This window comes from Theobroma cacao, chromosome 1 (genome assembly GCF_000208745.1).
Source record: "Theobroma cacao cultivar B97-61/B2 chromosome 1, Criollo_cocoa_genome_V2, whole genome shotgun sequence".
In the NCBI taxonomy this organism is placed as follows: domain Eukaryota; kingdom Viridiplantae; phylum Streptophyta; class Magnoliopsida; order Malvales; family Malvaceae; genus Theobroma; species Theobroma cacao.
This window is the reverse complement of record NC_030850.1, coordinates 29,538,403-29,563,106: the sequence shown is the minus strand read 5'-3', so window position 1 is coordinate 29,563,106 and position 24,704 is coordinate 29,538,403. Positions and strand designations below refer to the sequence as shown.

The following is a 24,704-nucleotide window of genomic DNA, read 5'->3' as shown; positions in this document are numbered from 1 at the left end:
AGCCTGGACTGCTTACAGGACTTGGTAGTTTGTTCTTATGAAAGCCTTAATATCAGTAATCCCATGCTGTAGTCAACCTCCCTGCACATTGAGCAGGCTATCACTCCCAAGGGATGTTAGAAGGTGTGATAGTACTTTCTGTCAAACCTGCTCTAGAATATTTTTTTTTTGGGTCAATACTGCTCCCAAGATTTTCCTGGTTGTTTTGTTCATAGACTGAAAAAATAAATTTAAATTGGACTCTCTAAATGGAAGGGATGCTACGCATCAAAGATACTCTGAAGAACACAGAGCTGAACTTTGTTTTTGATACCTTTATGCGCCCGGGTGCAACGGCAGGCTTCACTAGTCTCAAAACCATTGCTGGCAATTCACTTTGCTCGTAAATGCTTTATATTTGTTTGTAGGCAAAACAATCTGGTACGAATACCCATAGGGGGAAAAAGAAAGCTTTACCTTAGTTTGCTTACTTGCTTAAGAAAAAGAATAAAGAGTGAAATGTACTCAGTATTTACTGATGTGAAACATCTTCGTTTTGTAAGTCATAACTGCACAAATTATGTAAAACCAGAGAATCTGAAAATCATTGATTCTTCCTCATACCAAATGTGTCTTCTGTACCATTCGTCACCCTCTCTCGTCGCTCTGCTATCATGTCCACGTAAGCCTGACACAGAAAATAAAATAAAATTCTTCTCGTTTCTCCATAACAAAACAATAACCATTAACACTACCGGATTGAGTTGCCGAAACAGGGGATATCATTTCAGGAGATTGTTAAAAGGACATAAACCCCAGGAAATCGAGCTGGTGCTCAAGACTCAAGACTGAAGACACACTTTCAGCTGTCAACGCGAGTCTTCTAATGCACAGGGATCCACAATTTGTGACAACGGCAGAGTATAATGACTCATGTCATTAATTACTTAATAAGAGGAAGAACAAACATGATAGTACAATTTAAGACTAAAGGTCAAGAATAGCTAAAGAGAACTTTTAAAAATTCATACTCGATTTATTTGATAAATAGTTTACAAGGATGAGGTCTGTATCTGACTACTTCATCAAGGAGTCCTTAAATAGAGTGGTAACAGAAGTAAAAGCATAAAATAATTACATTTAATAGTGCAGTCACATGAGCAACAATGCTGCCGATGCTAAACAACAAACAAGCTAGTTTTTTGAGGAGATTGCTTTCGCAAAGCAAATTCAACTAATCTAAAAAGTAAATAGTGTTTGTTTGGTAGAGATAAATATGCACTTATTTTAATGCACACTAGTAGTAGAGCATGTTGATAAAGCACACATGTTGATACTGCACACTTGATTATACAGTTAGTCCTCACATGTTTGAATTGTTACATGGATTCCAATATATTAGATCATGACTAGGAGAGAGATTAAGATGAGAGTCATCTTCATGTGAATGGAAACCAAAACTATTTATTGCAACAAAAACCTTGATTCATATGTCCAATAGTCTCCCGCTGATCTTAACCTTCCCATTGACATACTTACTCTAGAGATCCAAGAACTTATTACAATAAAAACCTTGATTCATCCAACCAATGGCAATCCACCCATGATACCCTTTCACACACCCATGGCTTATCTTCTATTGTTTCTTTTAATATCTCTACCATCTTTGCTACATTGCTATAGAATTCGCCTTGAATAATTTCAAAGTGATCCTCAAAAGGATGAATAGCACCACCATCCGTCCGACATGCACGCCTAATCAACAGAAACCCTCCATAAGAATTTCAAACATTTTCTCTAGTGGTTTAAACCTATTCCACCATGGATTTATTGGATTGAGACTTATGAAATGTATACTAATTTCAGACCCTTCCCACACATTAATTGTCATTTCTATCAACCTTGCAGCTAGGCCACAAGCAAAGAAGAATATTTTCCCTGCAGAAAAATCTATGGTTCTCAAGGATATTCTCTACATAATTAAATTTTCGTAAGCTGAAGCATGATAAATTTAATCTAAAGGTTAAGATTTGTTGAGATAATCTTAAATTCTGATTGAACTATGATAGTTTAATTATAATTAGATCAAAATCCTTTGTGGAGATAGTTTTGAATTCTAGTTAGATTAGGATAGGCTTATGTACTAATTCCTATAAAAAGGTCATTAAAAATATAATTAAGCCAAGAGAGAGTTTAGTGAGCGTGTAGATCTAAAAGAAGAGATTTGGATGTAAGTGAGACAAAGGTTGTGAGTTTGAGACTAATCTTACAATCTCTTTATTTCTTCTTAGTGAATTTTTTTCTTTTTTTTGTGACTATGTCTGTGGACGTACATGATATAAGATCAAACTACGTAAATTTCTGATATTCTTGTGAGTGTACTTGATTTCTTTCTTCTTTTTCTTATTCTATTAGTTGTGTAAGATCTTGAGTGATTTTTTAAGATTATTTTGCTATTTTCACGATAATAATAATAATAATAATAATAAAAAAAAACTATTCTTCAAAATAAATGTGTACCTTAGGATAAGAATACAGAAAGATGTACCACCATGTGCATATCCCCACAGTTGCAAGAGCTGTGACCAGAACAGAGTGCAAAATTAGCCAGCTAGAGGCAACCACCAACATTCCAGTAAGTGTAATTGTCCATGGTTGACACCTAGGAAACAAATGGAAGGGAAAAATCAAGCCACGAACCAAAACAAGTGCAGATGCATAAGTAACGTCAAGATAAAAATTAACGACAGGAAAATTCCAGCTCAAGTTTTGCAAATTTAGAAACAATTGAGAGCTACAATGACTCGGTAACCCCATGACATTCCAATATAGCCGTTAGAATCAGTAAATTTCACCTAAAGTATTCAACAAAATAGTCAGAATGCAGAAAAAACACCAACCCAAGACAAACAACCTTGAAACGGAAAATATTAACAATGGAAGAAAGTAATATGAAAACTGACCAGGAAGGCTTTGTGTCCCACACGGAATCGTACTCGAGAGATAGGTAGTTGAGATAACCATCCATGTCCTCAACGACACCGTTTTCGTCCAAGAATAGATGCTCGTTCTGTTTGGAGTCGGCTGGATTCCCTCCAAAAGCCACCGTTTTGAATCGAAGCTTTGAAGAGAAAGTAGGAAAGGAAATAGGGTTATAAAAATGGGTTTTGGAAACAAAGTGATGGGGTGGTGGTTTGGGTGCAGCAGAGAGTGAGAGAGGGAATAGATATGATAGAGCTCCCATGTTTGTTCGGAGACAACGGAAATCTTTTGTCTGGGAGAAATTATTGCTCTGAAAAGGAATAAACGGTGTCGTTTTGAGAGGTTTCGATAACTGTTCTCGCGGGCTACGTTGCTCCAACTTTTATTAGATGCGAAATAAATTATCTTATTTTCATTACTATTTTTAATCCTTAACCTAACAAAACAGTTGAAACTTAATTTTGAAATTCTGTTAAAGAAACTAGTTTTAATTAAATGTTCAATTTGATTTGATTTAGTTTTATTTGCAAACAAGACCATATTTAATAAATTTTGGGCATACTTGATTTGACATAAGCTCGTTGACAACTTTTTTCTGGTTGTAAGTTGTTGGTATGTAATTTCTTCATATATTTCTATTTATACGATGTATTTTGTGTATTTGATGTTAAAATACAATAATGTTTTGTTGGCGTGAAAATGAAGCATGCAAAAAAGAAGGAGAATGCACGTCGTCATCGAAATCGAGTTCTACCTTAAAAAGAAGCATAAATTTTGGACATGCATGAAACAGTTGAATCATAGATAAGTGAATGGGTTTGAGTTGAAATCTTATTACTACACAATCAAATCTAAATTTAACTTTCCAGCATCCATCTTAGAGGTATGCGATTCAGAGATTTCTTCAGGTTGTTGATGCATCGATTCTGATTTCTTTAGTACAAGGAGCAAAATAACGTTCTGTTCTGACGCGTAGGCATCTGCTATGTATTCGGCTTGCTAGATCTTCCAGGGAGGAATGGCTACCGGAAGCACTCACTGGGATATTCCGCATGAGTGGGCTAGTAGGAGCCAGGAAAACCCGATGTTTCTATCAATTGCATGCAATCGTAAACTTAGTAAGGTAAAACTTTCCACTTGTTTCAGCTGAATTGGCCATCTTTAAGCTATTGAAACTAAATTGTTTCAGACTGTTAATATTAAACCTTGAACATTAAACAACACTTCTCTATAGAGATTGTGTCAAAGCATACTGCTTTTGCGTTTAACAGCTTCATTTCTTAATGAAAATTAAACTTCTAATTTGCTTGTTTGTAGCTGTGCAGTTGGGTTTTATGTAAAGTCTATTGAAGATCAAGGATCAGAGATTCTATCCTACAAGATGGAAAGAATGAGACTTGAGCGTTGAAAGAGGTATTTGCCGATAAGACAGCAACTTATCTCGGTAAAGATGCTTCAACTTCAATTTATTGTAAGATTCATCTTATTTTGTAATCTATACAGTAACTAAACTAGATGCGTTGGGACTTTCGCACTTAAAATCATTACTTACTCTCTTATTCTGAAGCCAAAACTTGCAAAATTGTCAGACATTTCCAGTTGTGAACCAGAAGAAATAGCATTTAAACTACTACAATAAATCTAGTATAAGTCACGAAATACAAATGCTCTTACATCCCTGAAAGAAGTGCTACTTTTATCCGTGTGAGGATTCGATTAGCCTGAGCCATATTTTAACTTCTTGCCCCAAATTAATGTCCTGATAATTAGAAGGAAAATTTTATATACTAAATACTATGTAGTTGCATAACAAAAATTTGCATATTCCTTCCACAGAATTCAAAAATTAAATGCAACACCATTCATATATACTTCAGAATACATCCTTTATGCAGTAAATTGAGGATGTCGGGAGCCCACAAAGTCTATAATCATGTAATTGAGTATGTGTATCATACTATCATGGAAACTAAAGCTTTTGGACAGAAAGTTTCATTTGCTTACGCTATACTAGGGCTCTACATAAGTTTTTGAAGTTCATTTTATAACTTAAAGTAAATAAATTCAAACGAGAAGATACAGCAAACCTGATCCACGTCTCTCATTATTACAGTGCATCATGGCCTTCATTTCGAGGATTTCTAAGCCCGAAAAAACAGAGGTAATGCTCCTCTCTAACATTCATTGTCACAGAAGAGCAAGTCGGATCTTACCACAACACTTCTGGATCTTACGTTCATAGATTCTGATTGCAACCAGATTCCTGCAATCCATGTCTTCATAACAGTTCTCCATGGAAATTAAAACACAGGTTGATGTGATAAAAGCAACCAGAGCAATTGGTTTATGCTGTTAATATAATATATATATAAGCTGCTGAAGAAGAGCTGACAAAAAAGAAATGAATCACAACTTCTAGGTTGCATATACTATATTTCAATCACATATCTGTGAAAATCATAGCATAAAGTATTTTCTAAATCTCACAGTGACAAATTACACTTCTATTCATGCTTCCAAGCATACAATATTAATGAAAAACCATGACCCTGTACTTGGTGATCTCTAAACTTTTGAGAGGAAGACCATGTCAATACAGATGGATCAAAAATGGACTGGCTGGCCCACAATTTCTCTGCAGAGAGGCAAGTTTGAAACATGAAAACCGCATTGCCCATGGCATTGCCAAATAACCAGTTGTGAACATCCCAAAACACTTCCACTGGGAGTCCATCCACCAAAATGGTATGGTTGCCACGGAACTTCCACTTGAGCCGCTTAACCTGCATCACTGTCTTACTATCAATGCGGATAACAAGGCATGGATCCTTAAGATCGACGGTGTCACACTCGATTATGACATCATGCATCTGTCCCTTGTCACAAAACTGAGCCTTGGCACCATAAAACTTCTTCCCAAAAATATGCTCTCTCTTCGCAATAAAAATGGCATCGGAATTAACAGGAGCACTAGTGTCAATCTTCTTGTATGCTTCCTTTTTTAAATCCCCAAGAAGCAACATCATTTCTTGGTCAAATGCAACAGCCAGGTAAAATCCTTCAACTGGCTCTGGCCCAGAACCAAATCTAGCATTAGATAAGTCCCAACATATATCAATTTTACCAGAATCTACCTCTAAAATCTTTGATCCTTTTCTCTTAGAGAACAACCAGGGCTTTATATCAACTTTACATAAACATTGATTGGCTGAATCATCAATTGCAACGCTAAGGCCTTGACCCATCAGACTCTTGGTCCATGTGACCGTAATTAAGCATGAACGACCATGTAATTTACACTGATAAACACAAGTAACCAAGTTTTGAGCAGCTTTAGCTGCACTTGACGATGATGATGATGATGATGATGATGAATCAGCTACTTGAACACCGTTTTCACCAAAGCAAGAAGGAAAGTCCTTCATTATGATAACCATAAAAAAGGCAAATTTATTTCTTTCTTTGCTAGTCCTCTCTAGCTGAAGCAAAGCTTATAGTATCCCTTAGCTAGCAAAAACAAAAAAGAAAAAGAAAAGAATGAAGAATAGCACAATAGTCCTACCTCAGTTAATTGATGATGAACTCAAGAACCCACATCCAGAAAAGCTTTAAAACTCAGCTTCTCAAAGCTTCACTTTGATTTGGGTCGCTGGTTTTGGACAGCCTAAAGATTTACAGAAGTGAGGGAAAGAGAGATATAGATAGAGAGGACTTAGATTTGCTTCACTGTCAATGTCTGTTTTAAGTCCATCTCAAGAATGGCCAAAAAAATTGTTTTGATAAAAAAAAAAAAAAAGACTGAATATGAGACATAAGAGAAACACATAGGAAAATCACTCATGAAGATAAAAGAGAAATAGAGAGAGAGGAGTCACATGGGAGGGGGAGGGGGGCCAAAAAAATTACGGAACTTGAAAGATTACCGCAACTGGGTATTCGCTGGAAAAGGGCTGGGTTTTTATACAACGTCACACAAAAGAAAAAGCTAAAAAAACGCATCCCTCTCTGTCTCCCTCGTACACTCGTTTTTTTTTTTTTTTTTTTCTGCATTCCTATTTTAGTCGTAGCAGAGCAGTAAGTATAATTTTCTCTTCTTCTTGTCCACAATTAAAAGATTCTAATTGACCCTTGCTTTAACTGACATTGCACATGCCATTAGAGAAGGAAAACAATCCAACGCTTAGATCCCTAAACGCCCAACCTTTTTTGAAAAATCTACTCCACCAATGCACTTTATAGGTTTTACTTTTGTGTAGTTGTCCACCAACCTTGGTCAGATATGACGGACAATATCTAGATTAAATACTTTTAAATTCTTAACTATTGTTCCAATTCAATTCAAATTCATTAGAAAAACATTCACAAAGGTTAAAAATCACTAGCACACCCAAAACATCAAAAACCCTTCTTTGTCAGATTAATAAACTATCCCGCCCAAAATAAGTGCACATCACTTGTTTTTAGGGTAAAATACCCACTCTTAATTTTCAGGCATAATTCCACGCAGTTCAACAAAAAATATATAAAAAAATTAAAATATTTTTTATTTTTTATTAATTTAAAAAATTATTATTATATAATTTAAAAAAAAATCAAGGTGCACTAATCAATGCTTTCTTTTTTTTTTTATAAAAAAATATACATATAATANCTTTTTTTTATAAAAAAAATTATACAATATAATAGTAATTTTTAAAATTTATAAAAAATAAAATTATCTTATCAATATTATCACGTCATCAAATTAATAAAAATAATTGACTAATAACTAAAATTATGCATCCAACGAAAGATTTTTTTTTTACGACAGAATATCCATCTAAAAAATTAATGGACTCGCATAGAATTTTGATTAAAACTTAAAAAGTGAAAGTATTTTACTTTTTATTTTTATATTTGATGCCAACATGTTGAATCCAAATTTCACATTTTCCCATCAAATGCGATTTTTTTAAAAGATTAATTATATTAGAGTACTTTATGAGCATTTGAGATGAGAGAAGTAGCTCGTGATATGAATGATAAAATTACATTATAATGTTGATAGTAAAAAAAAAAAACTAATATAATGTAATATTACACTAACATGTCGGATGATAAAATTACATTACAATATTTGGTAGTAAAAAAAACTAATATAATGTAATTTTATTTAGCATATCGGAGAGGAATTCACGTTTCTTATAAAAATCAATATGATGTTGCTTTCGCACTACTTTGGACTAAAATGTCCAGCATTTTTTTTTTCTCACCTTCTCATAAAAGAATAAAACAAGAACTAAAATATGGTGAAGTGTATTTTGGTGCCAGAGGAATTTCGTCAAAACAATTAATTGGTAGTATTTATTAGAAACCTCTTTCTCATTAGTATTTATGAGCCTTTTCATCATTTGCTTCCCCTTTGTTTTTTCTCTCTTTTGGCATGTTTAACAGAGATGATGCTTCGCGTGTTGCAAGAAAAATCATGCCACTCTGTAATGGGGGGAATTGGTCAACCGTGACACGGGGCAAAGGGGTAAGACCAAAGAGTGAAGCGCCCATCTTCAACACTTAACCACTAGCATTAAAAATAAAAGATAATGTCAAACAATATTCATAAATAATATATATAAATTTGTTTTGTAATTAATGCATTATGTACTTATAAATTTGAAGAAGACAATATATTAAATAAAAATATTTTTTTAAAAATAAAATTTTAATTAATTTGAACTTTTCCATTGATATATTGAGCATTTAATTGAGATGACACTTTCTTTGTTTGGCTGACAAAGCGATGGCTTGCGAGGGTGTGAATTACGTTGCAATGAAAACCACTGCTTCCATATGCAAACACCATAACTCGCGGCGGCTTTGAATTTGATAGATCCAATGCATTTTTTTCTTCTTCAAGGATAATGATTAATTTAATGTTGAGAGAATGTTGAATCCCGTGATGAAATTTTAGTACTACTGCCAGTCAAAAGGGCAGAAGACTGAGTCATTCATAGAACGGGCAAGACATAGACTGCATTTGAAATCCCAAATTGCTTAAAATTCTATAAAAGGAAATGGTCATTTTTCTTGACAAACATTACTTGGTTGATTGAAATACAAATTAACATGATCATACATACTAACCACGGCGGACAGAATGGTGGTTAGTAAAGGCTCTTGTCTTTTAAAATTTTTAAAATGTTATAATATATATTTTTAAAATTTTGTTTTTATAACAATTTTTTTTATTTAATGAGATCTTTTACAGTAATTAATTTTAATAAATTTAATAATTAAAACAAAATCTATTATAATAAAATTATTTTTCAAATCCATTTGCTGGAAGACTTTTCTATGAACCCACCTTTTGTTCACCTCCCCAAGTGCGTAATTCGGAGTTCGCCGCTACGTACTAAGGAAGGGGGTGGAGAATCACATGCAACGATTGATGCTTGGTTGGCAATTGCCTCCTAAGTGGACCAATTGTTGGCTGCTCTTAATAGGATCAATGGAAAGTCCCGTTCACCCAAATATGATTTTATATCTTCTTTTACGCCATATACAAGAAAAAAAAAAGATTATTATACAATTACCGACACTCTAGAATTACTTTTTCTTTTCAGCAAATGCAAAAAGATTAGCTGCCCCCACCAAACAACAACTAATTTGCTCAACCTACACCAATCATCATGCATGGACCTACTCCCCCTAGTTTTGTTTCTTTATTTCTTATTACTTTTTTGGTCAATTAGCTTCAAGAACAATTAAGCTGTGTTTGGCATTGGATTGGTCCTCACATTTTTAAGCACAAAAAAGCCCAGCAGTGTGTCCATCAACAAACACGGCATTAACAACCCGTAATCTGTTTAACCAAAAAAAAAAGTTAAACATCTCAGGTATACTAGTTTAGGCAACAAACAACAAACAATTCCTAAGACAATCCAGAAAAAAATGTGAGACGTTGTGGTGAGGTGTTGCATCTGTAACTTCATCATTTAGAAACAAGTGAAAGCTGTTGGTGTCTGTCTGTGAGTCTGTACATGTTATTTTCACATTTATCATTTCGTGGTCCCACGACTCTGGTCCCATTTTAGTTGCCGTCCGTCCTGCTCCAAGCTTCCAAGCCTTATCAGATCCCATGAAATGCCAAGAGACAAGTGGATTAAATGTGTGAAAGCAACTTATTTGGGACCAAATCTTCGATGCAGAAGTAACTAGCAGTGAGAAGTATAAGAATTGTTCAATTAAAAAGCCAGTGACAGAAAATTATGTCCTGTTACATTTTTCGAATCTTACCTCTTTTGTTGCATTTTAAGTAACCCATGGCAGAGAGAATAATGTATATTGCGCAATAGACTAGTACTCTGTGAGTTTTTTGAAATTTGAACAATCCTTTTCTATCAAAACATTAAAAGTCCTTATGACGTGACAAACATCAATCATCAAGAAGAATAAAGAGTGAGGATTACACAGAATTTTCTAAATAACGAAGTTGGAAGCATGAAATTTGATGGCAGTCTTTTTCTATTTCTACAACTATTTCGTTTCAGTTTTTCATAATGTCAATCTAGCTAGGTAGACTTCTTAGCTTAACGTAGCTTTCACGGAGGAAATGTGGGTCTTCAAATACAATTAAATAACTTACCATATAAAACAACAGCGGACATGTGTACTTACGACACGCAGAACAGCATCAGATGACTGCAATTGAGAAACCTTGTTCACCAAATTTTACTTACTTTAATATATCAGGACAAATTCTGTAAGTTAACTTAATCATTAAAAAATAAAAAAGATGACGATAGGAATCGTCATAATTTGATTATTAAAGATTAGTTAATTTGATTTAATAAACTGTTTAACCAAAGTCCTCTCTCCCATCACTCCCACTTGAACAGTTCTTATGTCGTGGAAATGGGGGTTCCCGCAATCAAAGACCAGTGTAACTTTAACCTTTATGCCTTTTTCTCTTGTTTATTTGCCCCCCATCCCCCTCTCTTAAATGCGTAACTATTAGAACTGCTCATTTCTCTTAACTACTGCAATTATGGCATTCTTGTTGGCTAACTAAACTGGTTGGAAGAAAGGAAATTAAAATAATAGCAATAATAATAAAAAACAAGGGCTCAACTTCAACACCCTTTTTTTCTTTTGACAAGTTTCCGCAATCAACCGGATTCCCATGTGCTGAAAGCTCCAGATCATCTAAGATGCATGACCCATAGTCCCATGCCCTATGCTCATGTGAACATCAACATGCATGCATCACACATGTGGGTTTTTTTTCATTGTTATTATTATTTATAATTTTCTTGTCTTAACCAGCTTGCATTGAAAATACCAATGGTCAAAACACCTATCAAGTCCTTGTACTTATACATTTTGTTCAATTTAGTCTCTCTCCCTAACGACATCCAATTTTATCGTTAAAGGGATGACATCATCATTGACGTGACATATTTTGGTGACATGGTAATACCACGTGGCACAGACATGATGACTTGGTAGTGTCACGTGACACTAATATGATGATGTAGCAATGCTGGCGTGACACTGACATGCTGACGTGTCGGTGTCATATGGTAATGCTTGTAGACATCTATTATAAAAAAAATAAAAATAATAAAAAATAAAAAAATAAATAAAAAAATAATGATGATGAATGAACAGGAAGGGACTGAGCGTGTGCTTAGCCTCCTTCTCAATCCATCATTACAAGGCATTAATGCCCCTGAAGGGTAGCCGGATTTGGGGAAGATTGGTCACCTCCGGCTACCAACCCTTCCTGTTTGCCAGAGACATGTGAAATCATGCTCAGGATTGTCCAAATTTTTGGACAATCCAATTTTTGAAAAAAAGGGGCTTCAAACCGATGAGGGGGGGAGAACAAAAAAAAAACCAGAGAGAAAAGCGATTCAAAAAAAGAGAGCCAATTTGCAAAAAAAAAATAGATTCAAATCAAAAAAATCAGACCCAAAAGCAATCAAAAGATCCTAAAATAGAAGCAGCCAGCACAACCACAACAATACCCAAAAACAAAAAATATATCTAAACAAAAAAAAACAAAAATGAGAGGGGCAGAGAGGTGTGGAGGCTGAAGTTTTTTTTGGAGAGGGGGGGTTTGAGCCACTGGTTAGTGAGGAGAGAAAAGGGGTAGTTTTCACCAGGTAGAGTGGGTAAGGTGCGGTGCCGAAATCAGAGAAAAAGTTTCGATTTAGGTAACGAGAGAGGGAGAGACAAGCCGAGCGGCGGTAGATAGGGGGCGAGGAAGATGCCGACGCAGAGGAAAGGAGATCTGGGTCTGCATCGTCGATCTTAGAGAGAGAAAATCTGCATCGGTGCCGCCAGCAACGGCAGAAAGCCCCACTAGCCGTCGGAGGGTAGTAAAGGGAGAGAAAGGTGAAATATTTTTATAAAGAAGTTAGAGAGTTTGGTGGGTAGAGAGAGAAATTGAATAGGGAAAATGGAAAGAAAGGAAGAAAATGAAGCTTAAATAGCTAAGAACTGAAGCTTTGAAACGGCGTCGTTTTGGCACCTGAAGGCTACTGGGCAGGAGACTGGAGGATGGGCTTTAGAGCGGACCACGAGTCAGGCCAGCATTTTGGACTAGTTTAGCCCAATCAGGTAAAAACTTTGATAAGTCTTGCTGTAATCTGAGCTATGTGGGTTGTTATAACTATGTATTTGGGTCTAGCCCACTTTAGTTAGTTCAAATTTATTTGTAAAATGATATAGGGTGAATTTTATTAATTTTATTTTGTTGTCTAAGATTTTAGATAATAATTTAGGATTAGAAATATAAAATGAACAAAAGAATATAAATCATTATGCTAATAGTATAAGCATGAAAAATGTTTTAAATATTTTTAGTCATAAAAATTTGTGACTTAAAAGAATATATATATTTATAAAAATATAAGAAGTTAGGTAAGTTGAAATATACACGTAAATAGGGAATATATGTTTAGATAAAACATAATTATAATAATTGATTTAGTTGAGTTTTTTTTTAAATAATAATAATAATTAAAAAATAATAAAATAATAATAATAATATAGCTTTATATAAAATAGAGAGAGGAATACAAATGAGGAGAAAGCGAAAATAGGATAACGTAAAAAAGAAGATTATTATTAATAAAATAATTGATTAATTTAATACCGATGATGAGATGTCCATTCGGAGCACGAGAAGTCGCAATTTCGAGTAAACTTCCCTAGGTTAGGGGTTTCGATTAAGACTCCACCAGTACGATGGAAGGGTCCTAATTTGGAATTTCAATGTTCCTAATTTTAAATAAAATAAAAAAACTATATATTCAATCACCAATTAATCAAAATATACAAAGCATAATAAATAGGAAATTAGCGATAATAATAAATTCATTAATCATAATACAAAAGTGGAAAACACATATTCAAAAAATAACAAATTACGGATAATAAAAAAAATACTTGGTCTAAAAACTTGATTTTGGAGTTTCGTATAATAAATAAGTACCTATACAGTAAAATATATATCGACATAGAAATGGTTATACAAAAACAATCAATAAACGTAAATTATTTGTTTGTAATAAACACACACAAAGAATAAGTAGTAAATTTCGTGAAAAATAAGAAACGAACATAGAACCTACGAGTGCATCACATATCATGGTCGCATTGTTAAATGTCATGGCATATAGATATCTTCTGTATACGGGTCTAAACCCCAATGATGGGACTTTTCGAGAAAGCTTGCGAAGGCGAGATTTATCGGTAAACTCCCTAGATGAAAAGATACCTCCGAACTCCACCAGTACGATGGGAGGGTCCGGAGAAATATCTTTAATAAAAGGCTTTTACCCGTATTAGGATTTACATTCATGAAAATACTATTTTTTTACTCACAAAAGACTATCCCGATGACGGGATCTACTAAGTAAACTTGAGAAGGCGAGTTGCTAAAGTATTTCCCTAGGTGAGAGAATACTTCCAGATCCCACCAATACGATGGGTGAATTCGGAAAGTACACTCAATAAAGGATTTTCGTTTGGCATTATCCTGACTTTATGTCACGCATTTCACAATTGCATCATGTGCATGATAAACTCGTAAAAAATAAAATAAAATATTCTAATAAAAGATTAAATAAATAAATAACAATTAAAGAAACATAAGAATAAAATTAATGGGTTAGGATAATATATGATTAAATGGTACCGTTTGTGGAACGGGCATCACGAGGGTGCTAATCCTTCCCCTTGAGTAACCGTACTCCCGAACCCAAATCTAAAGGATATGTAGACCAGTTTATCGTTATTTCGACGGACCTAAAATTAATTTAGGATTTCGTTGAGTATGACAAAATAGGGTGGCCAATCACACCTAGGAAAAAAGATTGGTGGCGACTCCCAAATCATCACCACATCTAGCAGTCGGGTTCCTGGACCCGCACATTATGACAATGCTGACGTGGCATATTGAGAAAAACAATTTTAAAAAAAATTTATACCACGTTATAAAGACAAAATTGAACAAAAATCTATAATACATGGACTAAATTGAAAAAAATATTTGAAAAATATAAATATTTAAAAAGATACATAGACTTATTAATAAGTCAAATGTTAAGCACAAAAGATTTATGGTGTTAAGAAATATTATATAAAAAAATTTTTACTTGGTCATTTGATTCCATGATAGGTATTTTGGAACTTTGACGAGATTGAAATTGAAGTTTTAGCTTATTCTTCCCAGATAATTCACTTGCTTGTCAACCTTTCAAAAAAACAATGGCTACTCCAGCAATTTATGGTAACCCAAGGACACTTGAGTGAAAACGGTTGTGGGACTCCCTAAAACTGGCAAGCAATGTTCATAACCTGCCTTGGATGGATATAGGAGACTTCAATCAAGTTATCTCTCCAAATGAAAAACAAAGAAGGAAGAATGTTAATTTGATTCAATGCAACCTTCTGTTAAATTGTATGAGTTATTGTAACTTATTTGATCTAAAGACATCTGGATGTGAGTATACATGGTGGAATAAAAGAGATGGTCTCGATTATACCAAGGTCCGTTTAGATAGAGTTCTCATTAATGATAAATGGCATTCTATGTTTTCTTGTGCAGATGCCATTAACTTGCCTAGAACACGCTCTAATCATCATCCTGTACTTGTACGTTGTCTTTCCTCCTCGTCGGTTTTGCAAGATTTAAAAAATTTTAGATTTGAGGAAGGTCGAATGCTACACCTGGGTTTTAAAGAATTTCTGAGATTGAGTTAGACATTTGAAAATAAGGATATGAGCATCTCATTGGAACGTTTGGCATATAAACTAAAAGTTTGGAGCAAAACCCATTTTGGAAATATTTTTAGAAAAGAAAGAAGGCTTGTTGCAAGGCTCACTAGCATACCAAAGCAATTAGATAAAAAGCCCAATTATTATTTCCAGAATCTTGAATTCTCTCTCATTGAAGAATATAATTTAGTTATACACCAGGAAAAAGTAATATGGCAACAACAAGCAAAGATAGATTTGCTCAAATACGGAGATGGTAATACAAAGTTTTATCACGCCATGGGGAAGAGTAAACAGCAGAGGAAACAGATAAATGCTCTTAAAAGAGAAGATAACTTTTGGCGCTCAGATCCTTTAGAACTTGAAAGGCTAGTGGTTCATTTCTTTATGAATTTATACACAAATAATGGGGTTAGCAAATCATTACTGTCATACACATATTGGAGATTGGACCTTGAAAAATCATCAACATTGGCCATGCTGATTACCAGTGAAGAAATTAAACATGCTTTCTTTAATGTGCATCCCAACAAAACCTCAGGATATAATGGATTTCCTACAAGCTTCTTCTAGAAAATTTAAAGGCATATTGCTAATGATCTCGTTAAATTTACAGAAGATGCCTATCTCAAAGGCTCCTTTGCACTATCCTTAAACCATACACTTATTACTCTTATTCCTAAAGTGGAAGGATGTGAGACCTCAACCTCTATAGGCTTGTAACTAAGTATAAATGTAATAATACGAGCTAGGGGTAGTTTCGTCATTTTCTCTAATAAGCTTTCAGAAGAAAGTTTTATGATATTTTAAGGCTTAAATGGGTATAAGACTGCATAAATGATGTGTGCTGATGAAAACACGAAGAAAACTAGAAGTTTTAACAATTTTCATAATAGGGGCAAAATGGTCATTTTCACCTCGAGTTAAAATTTTAAGTTTTTATGAACCCGAACATGTCTAGACCATTATGGATCTTGTCCCAGTGTTAAAAGAGCAAAAAGATTGCATAAAAGATTGGAGGAGAATAAGTTAATTGGTGGAGGGGCATTTTGGTAATTTTATGGGAATGGATAAGTTGGCCTATAAATATCTTGAAATTTCCAGCACCTTCTTGAATTTCCTGCAGCTGGTCTTCTTCTTCCCTTTTCCTCTCTCAGGTTTCTTCAATTCCTCCATGGGAGTTTTCTTCAAGCTTCCATAACTTTCTCTCTCTAGCTCTAATTTTCATGCTTTTTGGTGTACTCTTCCATGAACCCTTGTGCTATTTCATCCTCTCACTTTAAAACCCTTGATAAATCTCAATTCTGTACTTTCTCTCACTAGTTAGACGTTCTAGAGAGAGAAAGAGGAAATTATACCATTGATTTGGAAGCAATTGGAAGAAAATTTGACTATAAAGGAGCCCTAGGGTAAGTGATGAATTAAGCTTGGTTTTTGACTGCAGAAAATGGCTAGTAATTTGGAGTTATGAGCTATTTTATTGTTGACTATGTTCATTACTTTTTAGTGATTAACATAGTGAACATAGATAGCCAATTAATGTGGCAATTGAAAGCTAGCTAAGAGATAGCTTTTAAGGTTTATAGTGTGTAAATTAACCTATTACTTATGCTAATATGATCCTAGGTTCTAAGGAAGCCCCATCATTTCATTTGGATAATTAAGGGAATTTGAGTCATCTAAAGGCTCTACAATCATTTGGTGAGTGGACTGCCTTCAAAACTTTTTTTGAGAATATAATGTATTTGACAAATGTTTGAATGATTTTATACGATTTTTCATGAAAATGAATGCCTTGGGAACAAGTTCTTGAGAAATTATTTATGTTATGATATGTGGTTATTATGGATTTCTATGTGGCTGCATTATGTTGATATACATATATGCTTGAATATAATGTTGTGTAATTATATTGACTCGGCTATGTGCGAGTAGGGAGTGCGCATAAGTCGAGGATGACCCGGTTATGTGCGAGTAGGGAGTGCGCATAACCCGGTGATGACCCAGCCATGTGCGAGTAGGGAGTGCGCATGAGCTGGTGAGGATGATGATGGGATGGTGTGATGATGATGATGGGTATATGCGTATATATATATATATATGTAAATATGTGTGTTATAGGAAATTGATGGATAATGGTTTATGGTTGTAATGCATGTGAAACTTGACATGTTAAACCTTGAGAAATTGTTATGTGTTTCATATTGGTTTTGAACATTTCAAGCATGGTGGTTTTCTTTGGGAGAAAGGGAAATTTTCATTTGATGCCCTGTATTTCGCTGCAGCGAGAATCATTCATTCTCGCTATAGCTAGAAACTCTCAGGTTTTGAAAGGGTAGGCTGGCTGAAAACTCGCTGCAGCGAGGATGCATTTTCGCTGCAGCGAGAATGACACTGTAGCTTCTCGCTACAGCGAAATACATTCTCGCTGCAGCGAGAAACTTTCTGTTTCTGGGTTGTAATTTCGCTGCAGCGAGAAACATTCTGTTTCTGGGTTACAATTTCGCTGCAGTGAGATTCAATCTCGCTGCAGCGAAAAACCTTCTGTTTTGGTCTCTTATCTTGTCCAATTGCTGACCTATCTTTCACTACTTTGCTACCATATCGGAGCATGAACTTCCAACATTAAGGATTAAATGAGTTAAGTTTAAAATGAATAGGTTTAGTGAGAAATCCTCGGCCAGTTGAGAAACCCTCATTCGGTTAATAACTAAATCCCAACGTTGTTGCAATGAAAATTCATTCTCGCTGCAGCTAATGCTTTTCAGCTGCAGTGAAGATTCGTTGTCGTATTTGACTTACTTGTATAATATTGAAGTTTTCATTCTTCCAATGGTTTGTTATGTATGGGTTAATGATTTTCAAATGATTAATCATTTAAGGGCTTGATTAGGGGTTTTTAATAAGAATAGAAACAAATTATATTGTTTTGAAAAAGAATGCATCATGATTTCATTAAAGATTCCTTATGGTATGCTTGTTCCCTTCCTTGTTCACTCACTGGGTTTATACTCACCATTTTCAAATTCATGTTTTCAGATCATGAGGCAGCCGGTAACTAAGACGAGGTGTCCTTGTAGACTTGTGTCCATCTTTTGGTAGGTGTCTCGGCATTCAGTAGCTGTACATTTATCCGAGTCCCTTCGCTGGAAGTCGAGTGTTATTTTTGTTTTGTATAGACAAATTTAATATAAATTATTATAATACATGTTGTAGACACTGTATGTAAATTTTTAAGGAGTAATGCCAGTACGAGTTGACAATGTATATCACTATTTTGATTCAAAAGTATGAAATATGACTTAGCAATATTTGATGGAATGATGAGTAGGATAAATCGATAGGCTTGCTTGGGCTTAATAGACTACGTTTATTGGGCCCTTGAGCCGATCATCGCCCGAAAATTTGGGTCTTGACAAAGGACCTGAGAAGATTAACAAATTTCGCCCTATAAGTTTGTGTTCAGTACCTCTAAAACTGCTTAGCAAAACTCTTGTCGATCGACTACGTCCATTACTGAATGAGCTTATTAGTAACACACAGAGTAGTTTTATACCAGGGCGTCAAGCAATTGATAATGTTATTGTAGTGCAAGAAGCCATTCACACAATGCGAGGTATGAAGCAAAGAGAAAGAGCTATGGCTATCAAAATTGACCTTGAGAAGGACTATGACAGACTTAAATGGTATTTTCTTCAAGATGTCCTAGTGGAGATAGGCTTTCCTCCGCAATGGATCTCTTTAATTATGTATATTGTCCGAACTCCTTTTTTTCTGTTATATGGAATGGCAAACAATCTCAAAAATTCAATCCATTTAGAGGCATTAGGCAAGGAGACCCATTATCTCCTTATTTATTTGTGCTATGCTTGGCGAAACTATTCCAGCTTATAAATGAAAAGTTAAACTAGGTAACTGGAAACCTTTATCCATGACAAAGAATGGTCCAACTCTTTCCCATGTGTGCTTTACAAATGACATCATGTTATTTGGAACTGGTACCAAGACCCAATTGCAAGTTATGATACGGATCATTCATAAGTTTTGCTCAGCTTCAAGCCAGAAAATGAGTCTTGAGAAATCTAGAATGTTTGTTTCTTCAAATATCAGCCCCATTACAACTAAGGAGTTAAGTCGTACTACCTACATCAACATCTTAAAAGATTTTGGCAAATACTTGGGAACCCCGATGCTTCATGGTAGGATTAAAAGAAGTACTTATTCTTATTTATGTAGTAAAATGAAGCGAAAGCTTGAATAGTGGAGTAATAAGTTTCTTTCTATGGCGAGTAGAGTTTCATTAGTACAAGCAACCACCAGCGTAATGGCATCATATGTTGTGCAAACCACCTTAATCTCTGCTCGTGTCTAGGGAAATTGACATGTTAAATAGGAATTTTATTTAGGGACACTTAGGTGGTGAGAAGAAAGTTCCATGCTCTGAACTGGAGCACTCTTTGTCTTCCTAAAGAACTGGGTGGCTTACAAATCAGAGAGACCAGAAAATTTAATTTGGCTTTGCTTGCTAAGCTTGGTTAGCAATTGTGAAAAAGAAAGGATTCCTTATGGGTCAAAATTTTGTAAAAGAAATATTTACAAAATAGAGATTTATTTTCAGTCAAAGCAAAGTCATCTGACTCTAACATTTGGCATAGTATATTAAAAAGTAGAGAGGTATTTACTAAGGGTTTGGGAATGATTGTGAACAACGAGCTTAACACTAAGTTCTGGCTGGATTCTTGGTTACCTTGTGGCCCATTAATTGGCTTTGCTACACGAGATTTTTCCCTAGCTGAAATTGATTTACCAGTAGCATGCTTCTGTGATGCTTATGGAAACTGGGATTTAGATTTTCTCTCTGACTCCCTACCAGCATTTGAAACCCAAATGATTGCAGCATCTTTCATCTACCCTAGCAACACTAAGAGTAACATTAGTTTTTGGACTTTGACGAGCAATGGCAATTTCTCTGTCAAAATTGCTTGTGAAAGCCAAGTTAAAACAAATCTCCCTAAGATGGAACAATGGTGTCAGGTATGGAACCTTAGGAGCTGTAGGAAAGTTAAGATATTCATATGGCATGTGTTACATGAATCTCTCCCTCCAACAGAATGGTTGATGACGAGAAGTCTGGGCTCATCAAGCCGTTGTAGTAGATGCAGTAATACTACAAAAAATATCATACACGCCTTGAGAGATTGCTTCTTATCTAGAGATACATGGCTGAAAATTAAACCAGAGTTGCTCTCAAGCACTTTCTTTGCAATAGACTGGCAACATTGGGTCCAAGTAAAAATGACCAGTAATGTGCTTTATGATTCATTGCCATGGGGTGTTATCTTCACTCACACACTTTGGATGCTCTGGTATTAGAGGAATTTAAGTCTATTCGAGGAATCTTTTCAGTACCCAAAAAATGCATCTCAGTAGATATGGGCTAAAGCCAAGGAGGCTTTGGACATTTTGCATTGTCAACAACTGAGAATGAGGTCTAAAATTCTTGTTCCCTGGGTTAAGCCAGATCACCCTTATGTGAAACTGAACATTGATGGCAGTGTTAAAGGCCAACCAGGGGATGCTACAGCGGGAGGATTAGTCAAGGATGGGAATGGCAATTGGCTGTTTAGGTTTGTTTATAAAATTGGCATCTCTTTTTCACTTGGAGTAGAACTTTGGGCACTTTTAAAGGGGCTAGAATTATGCTGGGAAAGAGGTTTCAGAAAGGTTTTGATAGAAATTGAATCTAAACCTGCCTTTTAGAGGCTATCTCAGTAGAAGTTTCATTTGGATCCATGTGCAAGTATTGTGCAGAATATAAAGATGATTCTTCAGAGAGATTGGTCCTGCTTCATATCTCATGTGTTGCACGAAGCCAATAGTTGCGCTGACTAGATGGCAACTAAACACCATGATCTTCCCCTAGGCTTCCATATGTTTGAGGCTCCTCCACCAAATATCTTCTCTTTACTGTTAGTTGATATATTGGGCATATCTTTGCCTAGACTTATGTAATTTGAGCTTGACTAAATGAATGCCTCCCCTATTTCAAAAAAAAAATTAATATTTTATCTTGGATATATATTTATAAAAAGACAGCATCATCATTTACACAAATCCTAAAAATGTTTAGAATTAGGGTTTCATTTTTGAAATTATAACAGACAATAAGAACTCTTCTCTTTAGCCATTCCTCGGTCTTTTTCCCCGTTCTTTGTTTTTCTCATTAAAAGTTTAATTCATTAATTAATTGTTGTGAAATTAGGACAATGATGACAGATTTACGTTTCTAGATTCTGATTTTGATTTTTTTTAAATTCTTTTAATTTAAGGATCAAACAACTTTCCGATAACAGCATTTGTGCGTGTTTGGGCCTCATTTTTCTTGATTTTGTTTAATTTTTTCTTTTAAAAAAACAAAAAAGGGAGATATGGAGTTAACGATGATTATAAAAATAATTTCTCATTTTGACTTGCTTAATTTGGGCATGACAAACTCATAAAATCTAAGCTACTCCACCTCTTCAATTTTTTGTTTATTTTTTATGTTTTTATTTTGTTTAATATTTCAAGTTATGTGTTTTAGACAGAAATTTCTTAGATTAAAGACTACATTTATGGTTAATAGAGTTAATTATAACTGTAAATATTTTGTGCCATTTTATTTTGTATTTACAAATTTTTTATAGATCTAAATTAATAATTTAAATTTAAATTTAGCAGAATTTGATTGTGATTTTTGAACTTAAATAAAATCATTTTATAAGAAACTTTAAGTAAATTTAACTAAAATGTAAATTGGATAAGGATTGAATGATTCCAAAAAAATGAATATTTGTAAATTGTAAAAGTTGTAACTAAATAAACTTATTTTGTCAATTTGAGTTCAGCTCAGATTAAAAACTAAATCAAACTTAGAATATAAATTTTCAATTTTTATACTATTATAAATAGAAGAAAAAAAGAATTTATTTAGTCTTTTCATATTATTTTTATATTATCTTGTTGCAACATAATGCAAGTTATTCATTCAAATTTGATTTTAGGTATGAAATTTTTTTTGAAATATTTTTTATAGAGGGGAATTCAAACTTAATTTTTACGAAGAAGAGAAATTAATATATATATATATATTAGAATTAAATAATCAAGTAAGAAAATATTTATATATATTTTTTAACACAATAAATATTTTATACTTAAACATTTGGCTTATTAATAAGTATATGTATCATTTACTTAAAAATTTATATTTTTCAAATATTTTTTCAATTTAGTCCCTCAACAACTCAATTTTGTTCAATTTAATCCTTGTAGTATACATTTTGTTCAATTTAATCCCTATGACGTGACACAAAATTTTTTTAAAAAAATTCTTAATCTATCATGTCAACATTGTCATGTCATCATATTAATGTCATGTGGCACTGCTATATCATCATGTCGATATCACGTTATCAAAATGTGTCACATTAACACCACGTTAGCGTTGACGATATCTCTTTTGACAGTAAAATTGGATGCCGTTAATAAGAAAAACAAATTGAAGTAATTTTCAAAATCAATTGACTAAATTACTTCGATTTTGAGTATAAAGATTAAATTGAACAGAATGTATAAGTACAAGAACTTGATAGATATTTTGACCAAATATCAATCATTCAATTGCACTTGTAAAACCATGTTGTAGGAGAGAAGGTGGTGTTTATAGTTAACGAAGGGTAATTATGAAAGCTAAAGATGTTGTTCAGCCTTCCTTTTTCTTTTTATCAAGTAACATGGAGTATTTAATTGAAACTAGCTCCTACCATTTTCCATGTATTCATCTAGTTGAGCAAGTGTTGGACTATTGTTCGCATTTATCCTGCTAGGTCCAAGGGCGGAGCTAGCCAATTTTTATTGGGGGGCTAAAAATGAAAAAAATATAAGGATTAAAAATTTTTAAAACTAATACTTTAAACTTAAAAAATAATCAAAAGATTCATAATATAAAATAATTTTATATAACATGTAAATCAAAGAAATAAAAAAAAAGACTTACAATAGTTTTATAAGTATCGAATTTTACTTGAAAAGCATCTATTTCTTCAAGATTGAGCCTAGGACATTTTGATTCATATTACTCTTTTTCATGATTTAAACTATTGAGGCTTAATGATTCAAGTGTATAAGAATTATTTAAAACTTACTCATATTTTAATCAAACCCGAAATTTTTTTTTGAAAAGTGTTTTTATTGAATCTCTAATTGACCAAAGATTCCTAAACCACTCGAAAACTTATAATGGTTACTCAAAGAGAACAAAAAAGTTCAACAACAAAAAGAAAGGCAAGCACGTCAAACCACTAATATAAAAAACCTAAGACCAGATCCTAGTCAATGTGTAGTCAACATATAATATTTTTATTTTATTTTTATTTAAATTTAAAATATTAAATATAAAACTATAATGTATAAAATATAGATAGTTAAATACGATATATAAGATTTTACACAATAGTTAAATAATATAAATAGAAAGAAGAAGATAAAATGAAACTTTACCTCTTTTTAATTTCACACAATGATGGTGAATGGCCTTCGCCATTTCTTATCCAAGCTCAGAAGCTTCTAAATTTCTTTTGAAAAATGAAATATATTTTAATGGTAAGTTATAGAGAAAATACTAAAATAAAAATAAAAGGATAAAAGAGAAAAAGAAATAGAGAGAAAGAGGTGTGAAACAACTTAAATTAGAGTAAAGTTAAGTATAATTTGTGAGGTCATTTTATTATTTTTTATTTATATTAATATTAAAATAAAAAAATATTTTGAAAGAACTGTTAAAAATATATAGTAAATAAATAATTTCATAAATTTTGAAAGGGACAATAAAAAATTCTTAAAATTTTAGAGGGACCATTAATATACATATATATAATAAAATTTTTTAAAAATTACGCCTCTTAAATGCAAGGGAGATGATTTCACCTTAATTTAACTCAAATTTTGGGAGAGAAAAAAACTCACGAAATTGAAGAAGACTGCCGAGAATAGACAAATAAAATTTTTACCGTAATGATAACAAGAACGAAAAAAAAAGTTACCACGCGTGCTTCTTATTTGCTAGTATAACTTTCAAATTATGTCAATGTCCTACATAAACATCATCATATGTATACTCAATCATCTAAGAAAAGAGATCAAAGAGCTTTGTCTCAACTCTCAATTCTCCTGTGAAAATTATCAAGCAGAGGTAAATAGCGAATGGAAATGTATGTTTCGATTTTTTTATCCCCAGATCTATGTGATAGCCCAAATTTTAGTTTGATTGTTACTATAACTTTATGGTCTACCCGTTTCATTTTATTTATTTTTATAGAGTTTAATTTTAATGTATTTTATATTTAAATTTTAATTTTTTATATAAAAATGATATACCCTTATTTTTAATGTTAAAGAAATGAAAAAAAAAACATAAAAAGTTCATTTTGAGCCATACA

At 33.4% G+C, this 24,704-nt stretch overlaps 2 protein-coding genes and 2 long non-coding RNA genes across 6 annotated transcripts; 1 reads left to right on the top strand and 3 right to left on the bottom strand.

Annotated features, from left to right (window-relative positions):
- On the bottom strand, window positions 419–3,266 carry LOC18613334. The gene is made up of 3 exons (XM_007050520.2): window positions 2,943–3,266; window positions 2,500–2,641; window positions 419–667 (listed from the first exon to the last, which is right to left on the bottom strand). Exons 1-3 carry the CDS (start codon window positions 3,221–3,223, stop codon window positions 584–586), a joined length of 507 nt encoding a protein of 168 aa, XP_007050582.2. The 5' UTR covers window positions 3,224–3,266; the 3' UTR covers window positions 419–583.
- Window positions 3,711–4,502, top strand: LOC18613333. Of its 3 annotated transcripts, XR_001926278.1 has the most exons (3): window positions 3,711–3,844; window positions 3,938–4,084; window positions 4,287–4,502. It is a non-coding gene; the product is annotated as an uncharacterized LOC18613333 (long non-coding RNA). The 3 variants fall into 3 exon arrangements; XR_001926276.1 differs by having other exon boundaries at window positions 3,711–4,084; XR_001926277.1 differs by having other exon boundaries at window positions 3,711–4,084; window positions 4,279–4,502.
- On the bottom strand, window positions 4,800–6,997 carry LOC108660494. The gene is made up of 2 exons (XR_001926279.1): window positions 6,524–6,997; window positions 4,800–5,224 (listed from the first exon to the last, which is right to left on the bottom strand). It is a non-coding gene; the product is annotated as an uncharacterized LOC108660494 (long non-coding RNA).
- LOC18613332 lies at window positions 5,364–6,680 on the bottom strand. Its single transcript, XM_007050515.2, has one exon. It carries the CDS (start codon window positions 6,396–6,398, stop codon window positions 5,466–5,468), a length of 933 nt encoding a protein of 310 aa, XP_007050577.2. The 5' UTR covers window positions 6,399–6,680; the 3' UTR covers window positions 5,364–5,465.

What these genes read in the sequence shown, in the direction of transcription:
- LOC18613334 (XM_007050520.2), bottom strand. Translation starts at nt 3,223, where the DNA reads ATGGGAGCTCTATCATATCTATTCCCTCTCTCACTCTCTGCTGCACCC. An exon ending in TGGGACACAAAGCCTTCCTG is followed by an intron (nt 2,642 to 2,942) that starts GTCAGTTTTCAT and finishes TTTGTTTCCTAG; the next exon opens with GTGTCAACCATGGACAATTA. An exon ending in TTCTGTATTCTTATCCTAAG is followed by an intron (nt 668 to 2,499) that starts GTACACATTTAT and finishes TTTCTGTGTCAG; the next exon opens with GCTTACGTGGACATGATAGC.
- LOC18613332 (XM_007050515.2), bottom strand. Translation starts at nt 6,398, where the DNA reads ATGGTTATCATAATGAAGGACTTTCCTTCTTGCTTTGGTGAAAACGGT.